The sequence below is a fragment of the Hibiscus syriacus genome, unplaced genomic scaffold (assembly GCF_006381635.1).
Source record: "Hibiscus syriacus cultivar Baekdansim isolate YM2019G1 unplaced genomic scaffold, ASM638163v2 tig00111071_pilon, whole genome shotgun sequence".
NCBI lineage: Eukaryota > Viridiplantae > Streptophyta > Magnoliopsida > Malvales > Malvaceae > Hibiscus > Hibiscus syriacus.
In genome coordinates, this window is record NW_024062972.1 from 75,911 (window position 1) to 96,234 (window position 20,324).

The 20,324-nt window shown below is 38.3% G+C and overlaps 3 protein-coding genes across 5 annotated transcripts; 1 reads left to right on the forward strand and 2 right to left on the reverse strand.

Moving 5' to 3' along the window:
• The first annotated feature begins 1,028 nt into the window (after nucleotides 1-1,028).
• On the forward strand, nucleotides 1,029-8,759 carry LOC120151956 (4-coumarate--CoA ligase-like 9). Of its 2 annotated transcripts, none has more exons than XM_039164262.1 (6): nucleotides 1,029-2,063; nucleotides 7,526-7,715; nucleotides 7,924-8,069; nucleotides 8,231-8,298; nucleotides 8,437-8,539; nucleotides 8,628-8,759. In XM_039164262.1, exons 1-6 carry the CDS (start codon nucleotides 1,044-1,046, stop codon nucleotides 8,742-8,744), a joined length of 1,644 nt encoding a protein of 547 aa, XP_039020193.1. In that variant the 5' UTR covers nucleotides 1,029-1,043; the 3' UTR covers nucleotides 8,745-8,759. The 2 variants fall into 2 exon arrangements, with proteins under 2 accessions (XP_039020193.1, XP_039020194.1); XM_039164263.1 differs by having other exon boundaries at nucleotides 1,035-2,048.
• On the reverse strand, nucleotides 5,969-19,368 carry LOC120151954 (lysine-specific demethylase REF6-like). Of its 2 annotated transcripts, XM_039164259.1 has the most exons (8): nucleotides 18,418-19,368; nucleotides 17,440-17,518; nucleotides 17,060-17,127; nucleotides 16,837-16,987; nucleotides 15,364-16,061; nucleotides 14,100-14,819; nucleotides 12,177-13,570; nucleotides 5,969-6,040 (listed from the first exon to the last, which is right to left on the reverse strand). In XM_039164259.1, exons 1-8 carry the CDS (start codon nucleotides 19,283-19,285, stop codon nucleotides 5,984-5,986), a joined length of 4,035 nt encoding a protein of 1,344 aa, XP_039020190.1. In that variant the 5' UTR covers nucleotides 19,286-19,368; the 3' UTR covers nucleotides 5,969-5,983. The 2 variants fall into 2 exon arrangements, with proteins under 2 accessions (XP_039020190.1, XP_039020189.1); XM_039164258.1 differs by lacking the exon at nucleotides 5,969-6,040 and having other exon boundaries at nucleotides 11,349-13,570.
• On the reverse strand, nucleotides 9,185-10,745 carry LOC120151958. Its single transcript, XM_039164264.1, has 3 exons — nucleotides 10,632-10,745; nucleotides 10,035-10,151; nucleotides 9,185-9,450 (listed from the first exon to the last, which is right to left on the reverse strand). Exons 2-3 carry the CDS (start codon nucleotides 10,079-10,081, stop codon nucleotides 9,225-9,227), a joined length of 273 nt encoding a protein of 90 aa, XP_039020195.1. The 5' UTR covers nucleotides 10,082-10,151; nucleotides 10,632-10,745; the 3' UTR covers nucleotides 9,185-9,224.
• Nucleotides 19,369-20,324: the final 956 nt, after the last annotated feature.

Genomic DNA, 20,324 nt, shown 5'->3' on the forward strand with positions numbered 1-20,324 from the left:
CAACTCACAAAAACATACCAGACTTCAAATGTTCTCTTTGAGATTTTAAAGGCTGTCAATTTGACACAATCTATTGAGGTTTTATAGGTGATGTTTGTAAATCGAAAGAATCCAACAAAGAAAAATTAATCATTGATATGAAAAATTAGAAGCACTGAATTTATGATATTTATTTTTGTAAGCTATTGAAAATTGAATGTTCAAGTAGATTTTGTATTTGATCTCTTATAAGTGATATATTTATAGATATCTTTTCTTTGATTAAAAGTTCAAAGGGAAAAATTACGGTTAAAAGGAACATTTAAGATTAATGTAGTTGAGTGTAAAAAATTTCATCGAGTGAAATTAACTTAATATCATGTATACTATAATTTTTTCCTTCACTTTTCATATTAAATCATTCATATTAAATCACTTTTCATACTAGAATGTAAACATAGTCGATTGAAAAATACAAGAAATCTCCTAATGAATGCGGCACGTATAAACCGAAACTAGTTTTCACAGTGTAAACATTTAGTTAAATGTTGATGTAAAATTTTAATATATTTTTACATAAATTATATAAAACTTAATATTAATTAAAATAAAAATAATACATGATATATTTAAATACTTAGGTAATATATTATTAACAGATAGAATTTTTATATAAATAATTTTTATTTAAATATTTAGAATTTCACTTGTTAAAAAATATAGACCAAGTACAATTTAGTAAAATATACATTTTAGTAATTTTTTATTCCTTTAACCAAACACTGTAATCTTACATTTTTGTCAAACCAACCAAATACAGTAATCTTATTCCCTGGTAATATTTTATTCCCACTGATAATCTTTTATTCTCACTGATAATCTTTTATTCCCACTATAATCTTACATTCAGTAAACCAAACACACCAAAAAATATCATAAATTTTAACTTTAGCATCTTTTTATGGTAAGTGGCATCCAGTTGTTGGGAGTTGAGTTGTGGTGATCCTCTTATGGATTTTGTCACCCTTCAATTGACATATCAAAATCACTGAAATCAAATCTGCATGCTCCAAATCCACCCTTCAATGGATCCGATATCCGGATTTTGTCACCGAACCCGAATTTACACTTGCCTTAGACCCCCCATCCCCTTGCCCCCCGTCGACCAACCGCTTTCCGTCTCCGAATTCTGTCTCCAGACTTCCACCGGCGGCGCCACCACTTTCGTCGTCAACGCAACCACCGGCGAATCCTTATCTTTCTCTCAATTCTTTTCTCAAGTCCGTTCCCTCGCTTACTCTCTACAACAACGTTACTCTCTGCTGTGCCAAAACAACGTCGCTTTCGTTCTATCTCCACCTTCGATTCTTATCCCCGTGGTTTACTTCGCTTTGTTGTCGTTGGGAATCATCGTTTCTCCAGCTAATCCACTCAGTTCCGACTCGGAGATCGCTCACCAGATCCAGCTCAGCAACCCGGTTGTTGCCTTCGCTACTTCAGAAACCTCCCATAAAATCCCAACTCTTAAACACGGAACTATTCTCCTCGACTCGCCCGAGTTCATTTTATTGTTAACTCAGTCCGATATCAATGACGATGCCGTTAAAACAGTCAAGGTAAACCAGTCCGACACGGCTGCGATATTGTATTCTTCGGGAACCACCGGGAGAGTCAAGGGTGTGATGATTACTCACCGCAACCTGATCGCAAAGATGACGGTGACTCGTTTCTTCAACACGAACCAAGGCGGAAGTAACGAGGAGCCCCCGCGGTCGGTGACGTTCATCACGGTGCCTTTTTTCCATGTGTTCGGTTTCTTTATGTTGTTGGCCGCGGTCTTCTCAGCAAACTCAGTGGTTATTTTGGAGAGGTTTAATTTCGAAGAAATGCTGAGAGCAGTTGAGAAATACAAGGTTACAAGCATGCCGGTATCGCCGCCGCTTGTGTTGGCGTTTGTTAAATCGGAATTGACAAAGAAGTGCGACTTGAGCTCGCTCCAGGGGCTTGGCTGCGGCGGCGCTCCGCTTGGGGAGGACATTGCTCAGCGGTTCAAAGAGAAGTTCCCCAATGTGCTGTTGGTGCAGGTATTTTCAATTTATTCATCTCTTTCCATCTATGTTAATACGTTGAATTTTTTTAAGGATTAAAATTTTGTTATTTCCCACATTAGCATCTTAATTATTTTTTCTATTCACTTTAACCCCTAAATTAAAAAATAATTAAAAAAATTTATCTTAATTAATGAGTAAATGTATTTACTAGCTAAAATAACTTAATTAATTAATAACTACAATTAGGACTGAGCAATAAAAACCGAAAACGAATTATGTATAAACTACTAATAATTTTTTATTTACTTAAAAACAAATTTTTAAAAAATATTTATGAAAAATACTTTAAAATTTTTAAAAGTAATGTTTAAAAGTCATAAAATAAAGTTATTTTATCAAAATAAAATAGAAAATCTCAGAACTCAAAACTATTAAACAAAAATCCAAAATCAAGGTTAACTGAATCGAAAAGTGGACTAATAAAAAATCTACCAAATCTAACCGTATATTCTCCTAGTGAAAGAGGGAATAATGTAGAAAATAAATAAATTTAGGAACCAATTTGAACAAAAAAAACTTAGGGACCAATGTGAGAAAACTAGTCAAATAAAAGGATTAATATGAGAAAAAAAATACAGACACTTAAGGCTTGACCATAGACCTTTTAATTCCTAGGCAAATCCAAAAGTTCAATTTCATTAACTCGAATTTGAATCCGATCCAATCCAATTTGATTATTAAAACTTTATATATATATATATATATATTATAGGAAGGAGGCCTCATTAAAACCAGGACGAGCCTTGATAGTGAGAGGAGAAAAAGAGTGTCAAAAATTATTATTAAAAGCAAAACACATCTGAGTCCGATTACAACACACCGAAAAATCAAAATAAATAGGTCATGGACAAACCCCATTATCCACCAACAACCGACCACACTGGGTCTCCATAGTTCACCGATTCCTCTCTTGGCAAGAGTATCCGCCTCAATATTTCCAGCTCTGGGAATATGCCGTAGCAGAACCGACTTGGATGTAATGACATCGGAAATATCTTTGACCAAGGAGGAAAAACACAAGTGACAAGACTCAAGGTTGAGAACCCAATCAATCACCAACTTACAATCACCAACTTACAATCACCTTCCACTATAAGGTTGTGGCCGACAGCTGCGTTTGGGGAGAAGAACAAATCCAGTCCATGTTTCAAGGGTGAGAGCTCTGCTAGAACAGGGGAAGTGCGACCGATTGGTTCTGAAAACAAGCCGAGGGTCAGCCCATCACTATTCCTGAAAATCCCACCAATTCCACCTGTAAGACCATTCCGAGAAGTAGCTCCATCCACGTTTAGTTTCATAACCCTTTGCCACAAGCTGCCTTTCTCATTCGCATACTTCCATATCCACTTCCCTAGCAAGGCTCTATTCTGCACTTCTAAATCAGCGATTCCAAGGCCACCCACAGCTTTTGGCTTACAAACAGAAGTCCATTTGACCCAATGAAGCTTTTGTTTCTCAGAAGTACCACCCCACAAAAAAATAGACATGAGGCTCGACGGTTTCCGATGGACAGTAGCTGGCATCCTGAATAACGACAAAAAGAAAACGGGAAGCAAAGATAGCACCGATTTTATAAGGACCAAGCGATCCCCATGAGACAACCAACTTCTGTACCACTGGTTCCCAAAGAGTTGGGGAATTTCGCCTTCGACCGATTGGAAGGCCCAAGTATTCAGCCGGAAAAGAACCCACTTCACACCGAGCTTGCCTAATCTGACAAAACATCATTTTCCACATTAACCCCAAAAATCCTACTTTTCTTGAGATTCAGTTGGAGCCCAGAAGCTAACTCGAAAACATGTAGGATCCTTTTCAAATTCCTGATATGCTCGAAGGACGCTTCACAAAATATCATTAGGTCATCCGCGAATTGTGAGTAATTTCTACTAACCTCCCTCCAGCGCCTACTAGAAAACCAGAAAACAGTCCCTCTCTGGCAGCTTTGGATAGCATCAAACTTAATGTTTCCCCAACAATATTAAATAGCATAGCTGACAAGGAACAGCCTTGTCTTAACCTGCGGACAATTTCAAATCTGTTTGTAGGCGATCCGTTTACTAGTACTGCTATAGAGGCAGTAGAAATGCACCTTAAAATCCAGTTGCACCATCTGTTTCCAAAATTCTTCTCTTCCATGACTTTGATGAGAAAGTTCCAGTCAACAGTATCGTACGCCAATTTGTCGACTTTGAACACCAATCCACTAGATTTTCGCCTGATTGCCTCGTCGATGCACTCATTTGCAAGGAATGAGCAGTCTAATATTTGCCTCCCAGGTATGAAGGCGAACTGGGACCCACTGATTATATCACCTGCACAAAAACGAAGTCTACTAGCCAAAACCTTTGATAATATCTTGCACACACTTCCTACCAAACTTATAGGTCTATAGTCCTCAAGGGTCTCCGGGTTTTTCTTCTAGGGGATTAAGGTTATAAAAGCGTGATTTAAGCCTTCCTCCCAGCTCCTGCCGTGATAAAAATCTTCAAAGAATCTCACCATAGCCTCTTTGATCTGGGGTTAGAACTTTTTGAAGCAGCACATATTAAAACTGTCGGGGCTCGGGGCTTTGTTACTATCCGACGAATTGATCGCTCCCCAAATTTCCTCTGAAAATTTAGTTTCTAGCAGCTCTTGCTGAACTGACGAAATCTGTCAAAAATAGAGGGCCATACTTTCCACTTCAATTGAACACTTTGAATTGTATGCCTTAGCAAAGAATTCCAGAACATAATTTCTAATGTCCCCCGGATTGGTGATAGTTCTGTCCTCCACGTTAATGACCTTCAACAAATTAACCCTCGCCTGTTTGATGCCGATAAGGAAGAATCGGGTATTGCAATCCCCTTCTTCGAACCATCGCAGCCTAGATTTCTGCAGCCATGCCCGCTCTTCAATCCTAAGCTCTTTCCATTGATTTTCCCTTACCTTAGACAAAGAGTCAAAACTTCCCGAATCCGCTAGACCACTCTCTATCTTTTTTTTTCTAAATCCTGGATTGCCTTCTAACTCCTCGATGGATTTGTTTAACCCAATCTTGCGATCCCCAGACCAAGTTTTAATGGTTGTCTTTGACCCTTTGAGGAGTTTCATCACGCCTACCCTCCTTTTCGATTCTAACTTTTTAAAGTTATCAATAATCATTTCTGAGAATCCATCTTCTTCAATCATGTAGTTAAAAAACTTGAATGGCTTAGGTCCCCAATTGCACCCTTCGTTCACCAGTGCTATGGCATTATGGTCAGAAATTGATTTCTCGAGAAGAACCTGCTCCAAATTTGGAAACATAGATAACACCTGTCCACTAACCAAAAATCTATCCAGTCTCACCAAAGTTGGATTATCGCGTAAATTACTCCATGTGAATGAACCCCCCTTAAGAGGAAGGTATGATAAAAGTGCGTCCTGGATGAAATTTCTAAAACACTCCATTGATGCTAAGTTGGCAGCAAGCCCCCTCTTTTCCTCCCTACTCAGAACAATCTTCTCTGCTTCAACCACTGGACCATAAACATTCACAACGCCACAGAGGAAATTTGTATATTTGAGGTGACTGATTACAGCCGTAAATCTTTGGAAGGTAAACTGATTCGAAACCACGAAAGCATCATCATTCCACAAACACACAAGGCCACCAGCCGCTCCACAAGATGGAAAGAAAATACTTTTGACATTGGCCCTGTTCCACATTTTCCAGAGAAGCGACGAGCGAATATTCTCCAACTTTGTTTCCTGGAGCAGCACCACCATCGGATTATGTTGTCTAATTACCCTTTTAACAGCCCTACTTTTTCGTTGCGACCCAACCCCCTGATATTCCAAGATACTACATGCAAATTCTTCATTGCCCACAACTTAATACCCCTTCAAGCTTCCCCTAGACGGAGGATTAATTACCTTTTCACCCGAGAATCCTCTTTAATTTCATGTATCCTCTTCAGAACTGCCTCCTTGCCTCCTTTAAAAACAATTCCTAGTTTTTTGCTCATTTCCCAAACTACTAAAGCTTCATCCTCTATACACGTAGGCGAGGACTCGCCTTCATCACTCGTATCACAATTCGGATCGTTGATAGATTCTCTGATTAATCTTCTGAGGACGCGTCTTTGAGAAGAGATGCCACCTTGGGCCCCTCAGGATTGAGAGGGAGGGATCTCAGACGAATGTTTTCATGTTGTACAACCCCTCCCTTTTCTAGAATGGGAGAAACTAGGCCTTCAATAAGCTGAGAGTAGCCCAAACCCGCGTTCCCAGGACTTTCAGGGACTCTTTCTTTAGAGGAATTGGTACAACTACTTTCAAGCCCATCTTCTAATGTATCCGCTACCACCAGGTCATCCCATTTGTTGCTTGAGATTGAATTAATAGTAGTCTGGGCTATATCCTTTCCAACGCTTAACCCATACTGGTTGTTAGGGCCACTAATATTAATTGGACACACCATATCCTCGTCTATAATTCGACTTGGGGGACAAAAGATAACATAGCCGTATCACCCTCTGAAATAATTCGTTGCCCCAAGTTCGTGAAACCTCAGACGAGCAGGCCTGACCCGAAATGATTTTTTCTGTCCCATGCATGTAATTAATGAGTTTGTCACAAGAGGGAGAAGCTCCACTCTTGTGACCTTCCACACTTTCCAGAACTGAACCGTCAGCTTGGATCTTGATTTCACCCCGATGGGTTCCGGCCATCGGCGCTACTCGCTCCTCTTGGATGTCAACCCTTTCATCCGATTAGTTCTCTAATAGATTGTTCTCCTCAACTCCCCTGTTAAAATCGTCTGCCTCTGCAATAACTGTGTTCATCAAATTACTATCATCACTGTATTCATTTCTAATGAAATCCTCCATTGTAAACATAATATTGAAGACACACCCTCTAGAATTGAAAGAACTCGGAACATCAAAAGGGCTAGCCGCCCTAACTATAACTCTTGCTTTTAACAAGTCGTCCTTGTTGCTCGGTACAGTATCCACACCAGCAAAATGACCCCAACGATTCCCCAAAGCCATAAAAAATTGTTCGTGCCACAAATGGAGGGGGACACCAATGAGGGAACATGTATAAAATGATAACGGGATTCCATCCATGTTCGCAATGGGTGCAATATAGTCGAACAAAAAGTCCAGGCACTCCTTCGACCAAGCTTCTTTTTCTTCTATACTGTCGAAAACCACTATGCATGAGACTGACGTGTTACCCCATTTAGCTACTTTTGCATGGATGGCATCGCTGCCCAATGCTCCCTCTATAAATTCAAAGTCATACATTTCCTTAATTATCCCTGCTATTGAACGCTCAATCCAGGACGTTTCCTTTGCCGGAATGTGAATCTCTAGTTGATTGCCCCGTTGGCCCAGCTCTCCACCTTCCTGTTCTCCTTTATGGTTGGGGTGAATGTTAATACCATTGTTTTTAATGATTTTGTCAAGGGGTATGGGTTGACCGAGACAGTCGGCGGAGCAACCAACTTTATCGGTTCAAAGGAAGCAACTCAATGCGGTTCCGTCGGCCGCCTCGTCGCAAATATGGAAGCGAAGATAGTTGATCCTGAAACCGGTGAGGCACTGCCTCCCGGACAAAGAGGAGAGCTTTGGTTGAGAGGGCCAATAGTCATGAAGGGTATCACTCTTTTCTACTTCACTCTTATCCTATGTATTCAATCAGGATAATTATTTAAAATTGAACTAATTTTAACATGCAAGATAATTATAAATTTAAAATATTTAATTAAAATTAGATTATTCTAATCATGAACTAATTAAAAATTATAATTGTATTTCATGAACTTCAGTTCATAGAAGTTTATTCTTTTATGGTGTGAATGTAGGGTATGTTGGTGATGAGAAGGCAACTGCAGAAACCTTGGATTCCGAAGGCTGGTTAAGAACCGGCGACATTTGTTATTTCAATTCCGAGGGGTTTCTCTACATTGTCGATAGATTGAAGGAATTGATCAAATACAAAGCATATCAGGTGAGTGAATTGCTTTAGAGTGTATCTTACTCGATCTTGGATACGAGTGTCATATACAAATATGTTCAAAATCTTTTAAAGGATCATATTCTCGTACTCGTACTCGTACTCTTAAAAGATCATATAGTCGTACTGATGAGTGTATCGAAACCTAATTGCAGGTCCCTCCAGCTGAATTGGAACATTTACTTCTTTCCCATCCTGAAATTGTTGATGCTGCTGTGATTCCGTATGTATTCTTTTCTTTTTCTGAACGATGATAATGACGATAATATATGTTTCGATATAATCTATGATAATCGATATAGGTAATAATATGATGTAGAGTCATAATTCTCACATCGATTCGATTCAAATTCGAGAGCAGGTTCCCGAACGAAGAAGCAGGGCAGATTCCGATGGCGTATGTAGTGAGGAACCCTGGAAGTAGCATTACAGAGACACAGGTCACGGATTTTGTTGCAAAACAGGCATGTTTCTATATCAATAGCAGAGATATATGTGTATTTTCTTTGTAGTTAAGATCTAATGTCAGAATATATATATACACTTCTGCAGGTTGCGCCGTACAAGAAGATCCGACGAGTCGCTTTCATAAATTCGATACCTAAATCTCCGTCCGGGAAGATCTTGAGGAAGGAACTGGTTGATCGTTCTCTATCCGCCGTGCTGTAACTTTCTTTTTGGTAGTGTTATTAATCGAAATTGTCAGAAATACCATTAACTTCGAATTTCTAATTAAGATTTAGATCTTCTGACTCTTAAATTTTAAACAAATGCTTTGATATAAATTTTATAACATTAGACACCTAAATTAACCGGAAAAAAATTAGACAGCTAAATTAGAAAAGATGTATAGTTCAGACACTTGTTTTTAAATTTATAATAACTTCCTATAGCTATCGTTCTTTGACCTTGAGAATAAAGCAAGATCTGTTGGTGTCGGTTCTTGTTTCATTCCTCTGACCTTTAGAAAAGAATAAGGAAAGGAAAACCTTAATAGATTCGACAGACTGCGACTTTCTTATTCACCTGAAAACAGTTCATTGATAAATACCATATGATCCATTAGGTCTGTTTTACAGCCGAGAAAAGTTCAAAAGGTAGCTCAAAATCACACTGCACGACCGAATGCGAAAAACCCTTACTAATATTTTATGACTGTGGTTCGGATCCCATCTCAGCTGCGGAATTCTGGGCTTCTAATAGCTTCATCTGGCGTTCTGCGTGCTCCCTTTCACAAGCACTGATTCCCATAATGATATCAAGCATTGTACCGGTTGTGCCAAAGAACACGAGGGGCGCTAGAGATTTCCGCTTAATCCCCACCGGGATCGCTAGCAAAGCACCCGCTACCGAAAACACCCATGTGCCCAAAGCACTGCAAGTATCCCACAACAGTTCAACTCATCTTAATAGATCATCTAATGTATTCACGACACACAATTAAAGGCAAAAGACAGATTTAACTTTATGAAGGGTTAAAGAACCACGAAACTCGATGCCTTGAATCGTAGCATGTTCCAGACACATATTACAGGTTATGTACTATCATGCAGGAAACCGACTAACAATCCGAAAGCGGAATCAAAATGGCTGGAGAGTGGATCGTTTTAAAAGGACTCCAATCTAAATTCAATAATATTTTGATTTCTATAGTACTATCATGCCGAAAGCCATATTAACAATCTGAAAGCGTAATCAAAATGGTCTGCCAGTGGATCGTGAATTACGTCAAATTACAATCATACATCAACACGGTTCAACTCCAAGTCCTGAATTACGTCAAAACACCATAAGCTGTCATCGCCTCACAGAAAAGCCTCAATCATGGTCAGTGCCAGTCAAATTCGTTAGTTAAGATAATTCAAAATAGCCACAATCATCTTAAACCCTAAAAGCAAAAGTTCAAACCCTGAACCTAACAACGTTAAATCGAGATAAAAGGAAGAGCAGACAACTTACTTGGAAACTGAACATTCCTCAAGCTGCTTAACCTCTTGCCCACCCATTTCCTGCTCTCTTAGCTATTCGATCTTCACACGTAAGCCCCAAAAGAATGAAAGGAAAGCCCTAATTTATCTGCCATCAATTGAACTTACAATCAGTCAAAATGAAACCCCAAAGACCCAAATAAGTAAAAATAGAAAAGATTTTACTCGAATACAATTTTAACCCATCAAACGGTGAGGATTTTTCGAATTATCCTTGAAAAAATTTGAATCTGTTTATGACAAGCAAATAATCTGAGTATCATTACCCAAATCCGAATCCGAAATAAATGATATAATCCGTCAGATATAAGAATTCGCAAAAGAAAAACTGAATTCAAAATTTCCAATCAAAGAAAAATTGAATAACATTTACTCAGAATTTAACAATAAATTGGGACTTTTAATTATTTCTTCGATGAAGTTTGAGAGCACATCAATGCAACGAAACCTAACACTCAAATTCAAAGCAACGAACATTTTAACCAGAATTCAAACCCCACTCAAATCCATAAATCAAACCAACAAAGAGGAAACAAAAGAATCCACCAATCATCGACTACGTACGTACCTTCTCGAGATGGCTGTAGAGAAGAAACCGAGGAACCCACGAAAGAGTTAAAGAGCTGTAACTGAGCGTGCTGCAGGGAGAGTCAAAAGTCGTTGGAGTTTCATTTGGGTGAGTACCGAGTAGAGTTGTGAACTATAGCTGCGGAATTAGAACAAAACGATATTCAGACTGAGATTGGGCTTTGCTCAATCATGACTGCGACTCGGCTATAACCCATTGGGCATATAAGAGCTCATGCACAAATTTACTTCCATTTTATCATTATAATCAATAAAAGAAAATTTATTTAATATACAGATGATCTAAAATTCAATTTTATATCAGCACTATAAATCATTATATCTTTCCTCAATCCATTCACTATAAATTATCTAAAAAATAATTAAATTTATTCATCATGTCATCATCCTCTCTAAATTAATATAGTGAATCATCACATCGACATCGACAAACAACACATGACAACTTAACACAGCTCGGCTTGAAATATTTTCTTTATATTACCTATATATGAAATAATTATCCTTAATAATCCATATTAAATTATATTAATTAGGTTAATGATATAATTTTTTATTACATATATTATAATGAGATGAGTAAGCTCATCTACCTGGAGCTACGAATGCAATTATAATGATGAAATATATGTTTTGATGCAACATCCAAGGCGGTAAAAAAAGTAAATGAGGGGAGTGAGAATCTGGTTCAATGCTCTGATTGCAAGTAAATGAATGGGCTTAATGAAATCCCAGGATTAAACATGATTAACACTTCTCTGAATGACAACAATGGTGAAATACTAACCCTAGATTGGCAATTGATTAGCAGGTTTCATTAAAAATGTTACAGTTTTCTTCCTTCGAATTATCGTCTACCTTTCTTTCCCGAGTGCCCAGTCTTCCGTTTGTGACGACTAAAATCCGACACGAAACGAAATGTCTGGCCGCAGCCTTCCTCAGCACATACGTAAGGACGAGCACCTGTGTGAACCCTAATATGTTCGGTTCGAGCCCATGCCCACTTGAATGTCATCTTGCAGCCCTTCCATGGGCATTTAAAAGGCCGGTCATCTAAATGAACTCGACGATGCTGAACCAGATATTTGTGTGACAATAACTTCTTCCCACACCCTTTGACCGGACAAATGTTTCTTTTGTGCATGAGCAAAGCTTGTCTTGAGCCGAAACTCATCGAGCAGCCTTCAAAGTCACACTGGTATTCCGTTTCTTCATTTCTTACTTTTGCAGTGATGTGATCAGCTTCAGTTTTCGAATTCAAAGCATTCTTCACTTTCTTCTTACTGGATTGCTTCTCTTTCGGTTTTGCTTCCAGCTCTCTCAGAGGCTTTCGGCTTCTTTTCCTTAGGCGTGTGTTTGGTCCACCTTCAATCTCGTCTTGGTCAGATGAATTGCACTGTCTAGCACTTTGCTTAATTCTGGTGTTCCAATTCCGAGGAGTCTCTTGTTTCAATTGCTGAGAGACTACTTGTTTTGTTGACTGATGTTTCGCTCGTTTCGCATTCCGAGGGGTTACTTGTTTTACTTTTCGCTCAAGAATCTTGGTCTGCTTACTTCTCGGAATCCTCCGAGGCTGCCGAAGAGGACTGTCATCTGGAGAATCAGATGAAACGGCATCTTCCCTCTCAGTAAACTCAGTTAGCTGACTTCTACGAACCCTCATATCACTAAATTTGGCTGCTTTGCTACTAGGAACCCTCCGATGCTGCCGTTTAGGACTATCCTCAACTGTATCATCTGAAAACTCATCATCTCTTTCCATGCACTTCATTTGCTTGCCTCTCAGAATCCTCCTAAGTTGATTCTGAGAATCATCGTCTGACATTGCATCATCGCTCTCGAGAAGCTTTCTTTGTTTGTCTTTACGCATTATTTTATACTGCTTAAGGCAATTACCTGCTCGTGAATCATCTGAGACTGTAGCATTCCTCTTGGCTGACTTCATTTGCTTGCCTCTCGGGATCCTCCGATGCTGCAAATGAGAAATTTCTTCTTGTTCACCATTGCACACTATAGTTTCTCCGTCCGAAAATTTGGCCTGCCAGCTTCTAGGAACTCTCTTATGCTGCTTAAGAGAACTTTCAATGAGTGAGTCTCTGGAAACTTCATCTTCTTCAATAGAATCCTCTTTTGCATCCTCCGATTCCGCATCATCTCTTTCAATAAAATTTGCCCCTTTTTTCCTCGAGGGATTCCAGTGCTGCAGCAGAGAATCATCCTCAAGCAGATCACACGAAATTGCCTCTTCTTTCTCGATCAGTCTAGGTTTCTTGCCTCTAAAAACTACCCGTTGCTGCCTAAGAGAACCTGCATCCAACGAATCATTCGAAACAGCCCCCTGTGGCTCAATGCATTTCACTTTCTTGTTAGCTGCGATCTCTGCCCTCTTCTTTCCCTTCCTATTAACCACCTTCGCTGTTTCAGCTTTCCGGATGTTTTCCAGTTTCCTCTCAACATTTTCATCCGAAGTTGCCCAAGCATGGAAGTTTTGTTTTAGCTCTTGTTCCTCAGGATCCCTTTGAGCTAAAAATGGATGAACCTGATTCGACATCCAAACTTTACCACACCATTTTCCAGCCACTACTTTTCTCGGCCTGCTTGACCTCCTCCCATACAGATTCAACTTTGTTGATGAGCTAGCAGGAGAATTACGGCCAAACGCAGTGTATATAACACAATTGTATGGCATCTGTTTACTGTATAGTGTTGAGCGGCTGAGATTGGCACTGTAAAATAGGTTTATACCGAGCTTTACTGCCCAGTCCCCATTCCCGGGTATAGAATCCTGACTATCAAGAGCTGACTGGATCTGTTCTTCGTCATTCTTAGTAGCATCCCCATATAAGATGTCATTCCAGGGATGATCAATTCCGAGTTCTTCGGCCACCAACTTCGCTTCTGCTTCTATTTTGGGGTACTCTGCAATGTTTCATACATAATAATTGTAATCGACGTGAAACAAAGGAATCTAAAAACAGGCAATTGCTAAAAATGTTTATTTGGTTTCTGAATGATGCAAAATATTTACATAATAATAACCAGTAACAAGAGACTTTCCCCAGGCCCAAAACGAAATTGTTGAAATTTGAAGAAACAAGTCAAGGGACAAGTTGCGTGGTGGATGATGCCTCACATTGATTATAAAATAGAGATTGAACCTTTCACAATTCCCTTCCATGTGTACCAATAATCTCTACATAAAAGCATGGAAAGGTTAAATAGAGGACTTCGTATTTACCCCTACCTATTCTACATATATACTCGCATGCAGTGACAAAAAAAAAAAAAAAGAGTTGCATATGATATAGAAACATAAGGAAATGCAGATTAACTCACAAAATGTAGTATCTCCTGATTTCATTTTGTTTTCTCCCTTTTGGGAGTGAAGAAGCCGACTGCAAGGTGATGTGAAAATATTGATTTGCTTATATCGTATGCCAAAATGTACCTGGATGACAAAGGAGAAATACATGCACTCCTCCGATTTGGCGAAGTTGCTGTTCTATTTCTACAGCATGCTCGAGACAAAAGACATGCATTCGACGAGAATCTTCATCTGATTTCCGAACAAATGGAATATCAGCATTCTCCATTGGTACAGCCTTGCTAAACCTCATTTTCTCTGTGCTGTAAGTAGCTGGAGACTGAGTTGGATTAGCATGCAACACTGTGCTTCGATCTCTAAACATATCCTCCAAACCATTGGATCTTCTTGAAATAAGTTTATCGGTTTTAAACTCGACAGAAGGGTCAAATGTTTGAGTGCTCTGATTCATGATGTCAACTCTTCCAGATCCAAGTTTGTAAAAGCAATAACTAATATGGAGAGGAGCTTCCTCCTCGGAATCAGCTGTTGATAATGAGGGATTACGACTCTTATTTGCATCAGGAGATAAACCAGAACACTGAAATTTCCTTTCTGGGGAAACTTTTGCAGAGTTTATCTTTGTCGCATCCTGAAAGACGGTAGCATTTGATTCAGCATGATCTTCTTCAGAATCAGATGAATTTCCATATGTAGAAGCTAATAGACCAAGAGCAGAAGTCTCTCCCTGTTTTACATTATCTTCCACCTCTTGGTTACTCCAATCTCCCATCTGAAACTTGGAGTCAACAGACTGAACAGCAACGTCATTGAAAGAATTTGGAGCACGTTTATTCATTCTATCTGTAAAGGGAAGGGAAAAAGAAACAAAAGATCATGTTTCTAGCAAATCTGCAGCAAAGGAAATAGCAGAAAGCTCTTTAATAGAATATGAATTCCAAAGCTCGAATAAGCATGCTGATCAGTAGACAAGCATATGATCATCCAGATATCATGTAGCATACGCAATTTAACTTGAAACAAGGAAACTATTGCATCCTATTCAAATGCAAGTATATGAGCAACCAATTGACTCAATCGCCCAAGTCCATTGCCATAAGACTAAACATAAAACCAAGGCATAACTCCCATTACCTTATTTGTGTTATCACATCTCTATTACAATTTGGATATAACATTTCGTAGGAAGCCAATGACATTCAGCCAAATGCCAAGCTAGTCTACTTACAATCATTTATCGAACTGCTTATATGCATCATAAAGATAAAGCTATCGTCCCATAAGCACAAGGAATACGTTAACAGAAATGAAAAACACATATTTATTTTGACTAGAATGTAATCATATGAAGCTCAGATAATAAAAAAAGTTTCCACAAATAACCTACTTGTACAAGGATTTTGCTCGGAAGTGATTGCATTGCCATGAGCAGCATTGAATCCATCATGGTTTACTCCAGAACCAACAGTCCAATCATTAAAAAAGCTACAGTCAGCTGACATGAGGTAGCTAACTGCTTGGTCCGTTGGTTGAAGAACGGCAACACAAGCAAAGCACAATATTCCACATGTGACGCATGAAAACAGCCTCTGATCTGGCAACACATCATCTTGAATGGCACCATCTCTTTCCATGACCGTGTTCAAGGTCTGCGAGGGCAGTCTATATGAATAATCATTTCCACTAAAAGAAGAATCCCGGTAACTTTCATATATAGATTCAAGTTTTCCTTTTACTGAATAGAAACCTTTTATTCCCTTGATTTCTTCATTCCAACCTAGCGTGGTCTCATTGGAGCCTACATCTTTGGATGATTTGACTATTTCCTTGTAGTTACATAAACCAAGTGACATCCTCGGGTTTATTCTTAATTGGGATGCAACTCGTAAATCTGAACAAAGAGAAATATCAGAAGATCTTTTGGGAAGTGGTACCACTGCAGATCCTTTTCCAAGAATATGCAGTAGTTTATTGTTCTGTATTAAATCCTGCACAAATAATTCTTTAACCAAGTTTTCTCCTTCACTTTTTTTCTTATCCTTTAGTCGAGAACTCTTTGGTTTAGCACTGATGCTCATAGGTATCCTGCAATGAGAAACCTAAAAAAGAATGAGGAAAAGGTGCATAATAAAAGTTATCATTCTTCAATTTATTGCACTTCAGCATTCTACAAGCAACTTTCGGTACAAATTTTGAATTTGCTAATAGGTATTCACAGATTTTGCCCCCTTTACAATGCCCGAAAATTAACTCCGTAACAACAAAAAATAAAACTAAAATGAGTATGTTTCTTAGACTCTCCAATATTCTAATATTAAGTTATTCGAACTAGGGTGTGAATGTCAAATATGGGTATGTATTTGACACAGGTATGGTTAGATTTTTCTAAGTTTTTCCATGTATTGGGAGGATATCATATCTACATATCCATGTGTCGGACACAGGTGTTGGATGCAGGTACTTCAAAAAAAAAAAAAAAAAAGAGAAGTCCAGGCAACATAGTTAAATAAAATGTACCAATGTTAACCACATATACAGACATAGTGGCAAGATAGCAGCACTCAGCGTATTGCTAGGAAAAAACTAGCATGTCATGACTTGAAGCAACGAAGGAGCAGAAAAAGATATTTCAAAACTAACAACACGAAGTTCCAATCACAATCAAGAGCAAGAGAGAAGCAACTAGTTGGTTAAATTCCATATGCATATTAACATGAGTTGCAATAATGTTTACAGTACAAGCAGAAACCTATAAGAGTTTCAGCCATATTTGATTGAGAAGGCAGAATGCATCAAGAAATGAAGAAACCCAAGCATCAGATAAATCATACTGTCTTTACAATATACACGAGCCACATACCTAGAACATAATTCAAGTGCGAGATCATAAAGCAACTGGAAATGAGAGACCATTGGAGGGTAATTGATTGAAGCCCTACGGATAGCAGCATCTGTGGCCACTCTCAACCATTCTGGAGTTGCAATATTAGCCGCCTCTCCGAAGTTAAACCCTAACAGCAAAAACATATGAATGAAATAGCTCCCTCCTAAATTGTAACTATAGAAATTCAAAAGTTTCTCACCATGACTGAAACCTGAATGATAGGCTCTTGGGAAAGTGACAACAAACTCCCCAGCATTTTGCACTAACCTGATTTCAGAATACCATTAATGTCAGAAAGTGATAGATACCATCCCTCACTAAGACATTATGAGAATAGATTCCAATTTAAAGTATTTCAAGGAAACTTCTTAATATATCATCTTTTCTAAAATAAGGAGAAAAGGATTGGACGCAAATTTAATTTAAAAGAACAAAAATACTATTCAAATACCTACAGAATGAGAGAAAAATGAAAAGCAAGCCAAAAGATGTGCAGCTTAAGGATCGCAAGTAGTAAGTTAGGATTTGAATTGAACCTAAGATTACTTGATAGTGCAAAAGAGTATGAGATAACTTTACCTGCAGCATGGTATCCCGGCGTGAACAAATACTTCAGGAGACATCACTGTTGTCTTCTCACCAAGAGTAGAAAAGGTAACTAACACATGAAAAATAAAAAATGAAATTTACTCGGTATATTTGCAAAAGGGTACAATATCGGCACCATAACTAATAGTTCACAAGCGAAGAATCAGAGGAAACACAATTAATAGTTCACTAAACTGACCAAGAGGACTGAACTCCCCTCCATTGACACACAAAGCTAACAGATAATGAAAACCACTTAAAAGTTCCATTGACAATTTGACACTGTTGAACAAGAAGTCAAATTCGATCACCGAGTTTATTGGGTTATTTCTTTGATTGCTCAAACTAGTCAATCTCACCAATGATCTCCTATATGGGATACTACTAACATATGTGGAGTCCACACAAAGTATTTCACATATGGCTAGCAAAGAAACAGAGGACAAAGAATTAATAGCACTAAACTCAACAAGAGGATTGAATCCCCTTCACTGACCACAATGAAACAGATAACTAAAACCACATAAAAAGCTCCATTGACACCGTTCGACAAGAAGTCAAATTTGAGCATAGCCTTTTATGTTATTTGCCCCTTCATTCAAACTAGTCAATCACACTAATGTTATCCTATATGGGCTACTACTTACATATGCAGAGTCAGCAGAACACAAAGTATTTCACATGTAGCTAGTGAAGAAACAGAGGAGAGACCATTAATTAATAGTTCACTGAACTCACTAAGAAGGGTTGAACTCCCCTCCATTGACACACAAAAGGTCTGTTGACCCATTCAACAAGAAGTCAAATTCGTGCACCAAGACTATTAAGTTAATTCTTCATTTTCTCAGACTTGATGATCAAGCCATTGTTATCCTACATGGGCGACCACTTGGTTCATTGCATAATCTATTTGGCATGTAGCTAGCGAAGAAACAGAGGAAACACGATCAATAGTTCATTAAAACTCACCAAGAGGATTGAACTCCTCACCATAGCCCTCAACCCTGACCACCTCCTCGAAAGCAACCGCAGCTTCCCTCGGAACACCATACCAAGTCTTCCCAGCTCCCATATGCAAATAATTCAAGCTATGCAAGTCATGATCCTCAACATGCCAAGCAAACCAACAGAATAACATTGCAATGTAGACCATAGGCGAAGTAACCCCCGGAATCTCCTCCTTCATGAACCTCAACAATGATCCCTTTGCCCTCGAAACAGCTCTCATATTCCAAGACGTTTCCCCCACTGTAAACCCTTCCCCTGCTTCTCCCCCTCTCCCGCTGCTCTTCGTTAAGCTCAAAGGCACAAAAGCCGAACCAGGAATATCGTTAGCATACTCAACCATGGCGGGTTTATCAACCGTTGCTTTCCAAAAAAGGGTTTCTACTTCTAAAGCCGAAAAGGTACTCTTTTTGCTGTGTTTCTTCAAGTAATTCCTCTCGAAACTCTTGGCTTTGGCTTCGAATTCTTGGAATGTGTAGTACTCCCCACTTTGCCACACGGGTTTCCGAACAGGAAGGGGCTTTCTGGGGCAAAACCCGATCTGCTGCTGGCGGGTAGTGAATGTGGGTGCTGGCCTGGAATCGGAGCTTGAATTAGCTGCAGCAAGAGCCAGAAGGGAACGGTTGAGGTTCCCAATTGCTGTCTTTTTAGGATCAGGTGGCACCGGGGGTATGATTTTGCAGATTCCATAATGGGAAGCCTCCTTTTCGATCTTGAAAATGTATGCAATTGGATCTTGAAACTCTGCTAAAGAAGGCCTATACTCTGGAGCTAAAGGCATGGATTTCAGCCATGAAAACACCTCTTGACTTTGCTCTGATGAATGAGACATGGAAATGAAGTGTAGTGAATCTCTGTGTGGGTAAGGTTTAGGTAATCATTGACAAAACTTCATATTACGATTTACGAAAAGTCACTAGAAAAGAAAAACAAAACAAAAAGCTTCCATTTTCTTTGTTTTTTAGTATGAGAAATGGGTTCTCTTTTGTTTTATATTTTCCCCTGTTTTTTATATATAAAAAATTATTTTATGAATAACAGACGAAGGGGCAGAGAGGCAAAGCAAACTACACTATGGGGAGCTGGATGGGATGTGTGGATTTATTCTGCGTTTGGACTTAAAAAAGACTAAAAGTTATGAAATGACAGCCATTTTCTTTTCATTTACCTTCCTGCCACCATCTCTTCATTATTTATTAGGGTAAAGTACGCAGATGGTCCATCGACTATTAAAATTTATAAAACAATCCCTCAACTGTAAGATGTTGTTTTGTTGAGTCTCTCAACTATTAAAAATTACAAAATGATCAATCAATTATTCATATATTCTAAACTCGTCATTTTTCGTTAAAAAATTAACAGCCTTCTAAGATGTATGTTAACATGCTGACTAGGATATGATAAAATTTGATCGCATAAATGTTTGAATTGTATAGTCTTTAAGATTTTGTGATCAATTATTATCATATCTCAACTAAAAGGTTAACATACAACTTAGACAATGTTTTATTTTTTTACCATAAAAGAACAAGTTTAAAACATATGAATAGTTATGTGATTGTTTTATAATTTTTAATAGTTGAGAGACTCAACAATATAACACACTATAATTAGAGAACCATTTTATAACTTTTAATAATCGAAAGTTTAATAAAACAGTATCATGTAGTCGAGATCATTTATGTACTTTACTCTATTTATTATTTTGAGGAGATACCATAAACTTTTATGTTTTAGCGAAAGTATCATTTAATTATAAATTGATATAGTACAATATTAAATTTTAATTTTCGATTCAAATATATTATTAAGTTGTTAAGTGATAAATAATGTGTTAAATGATCATTTTATCGATATAATTATATAAATAA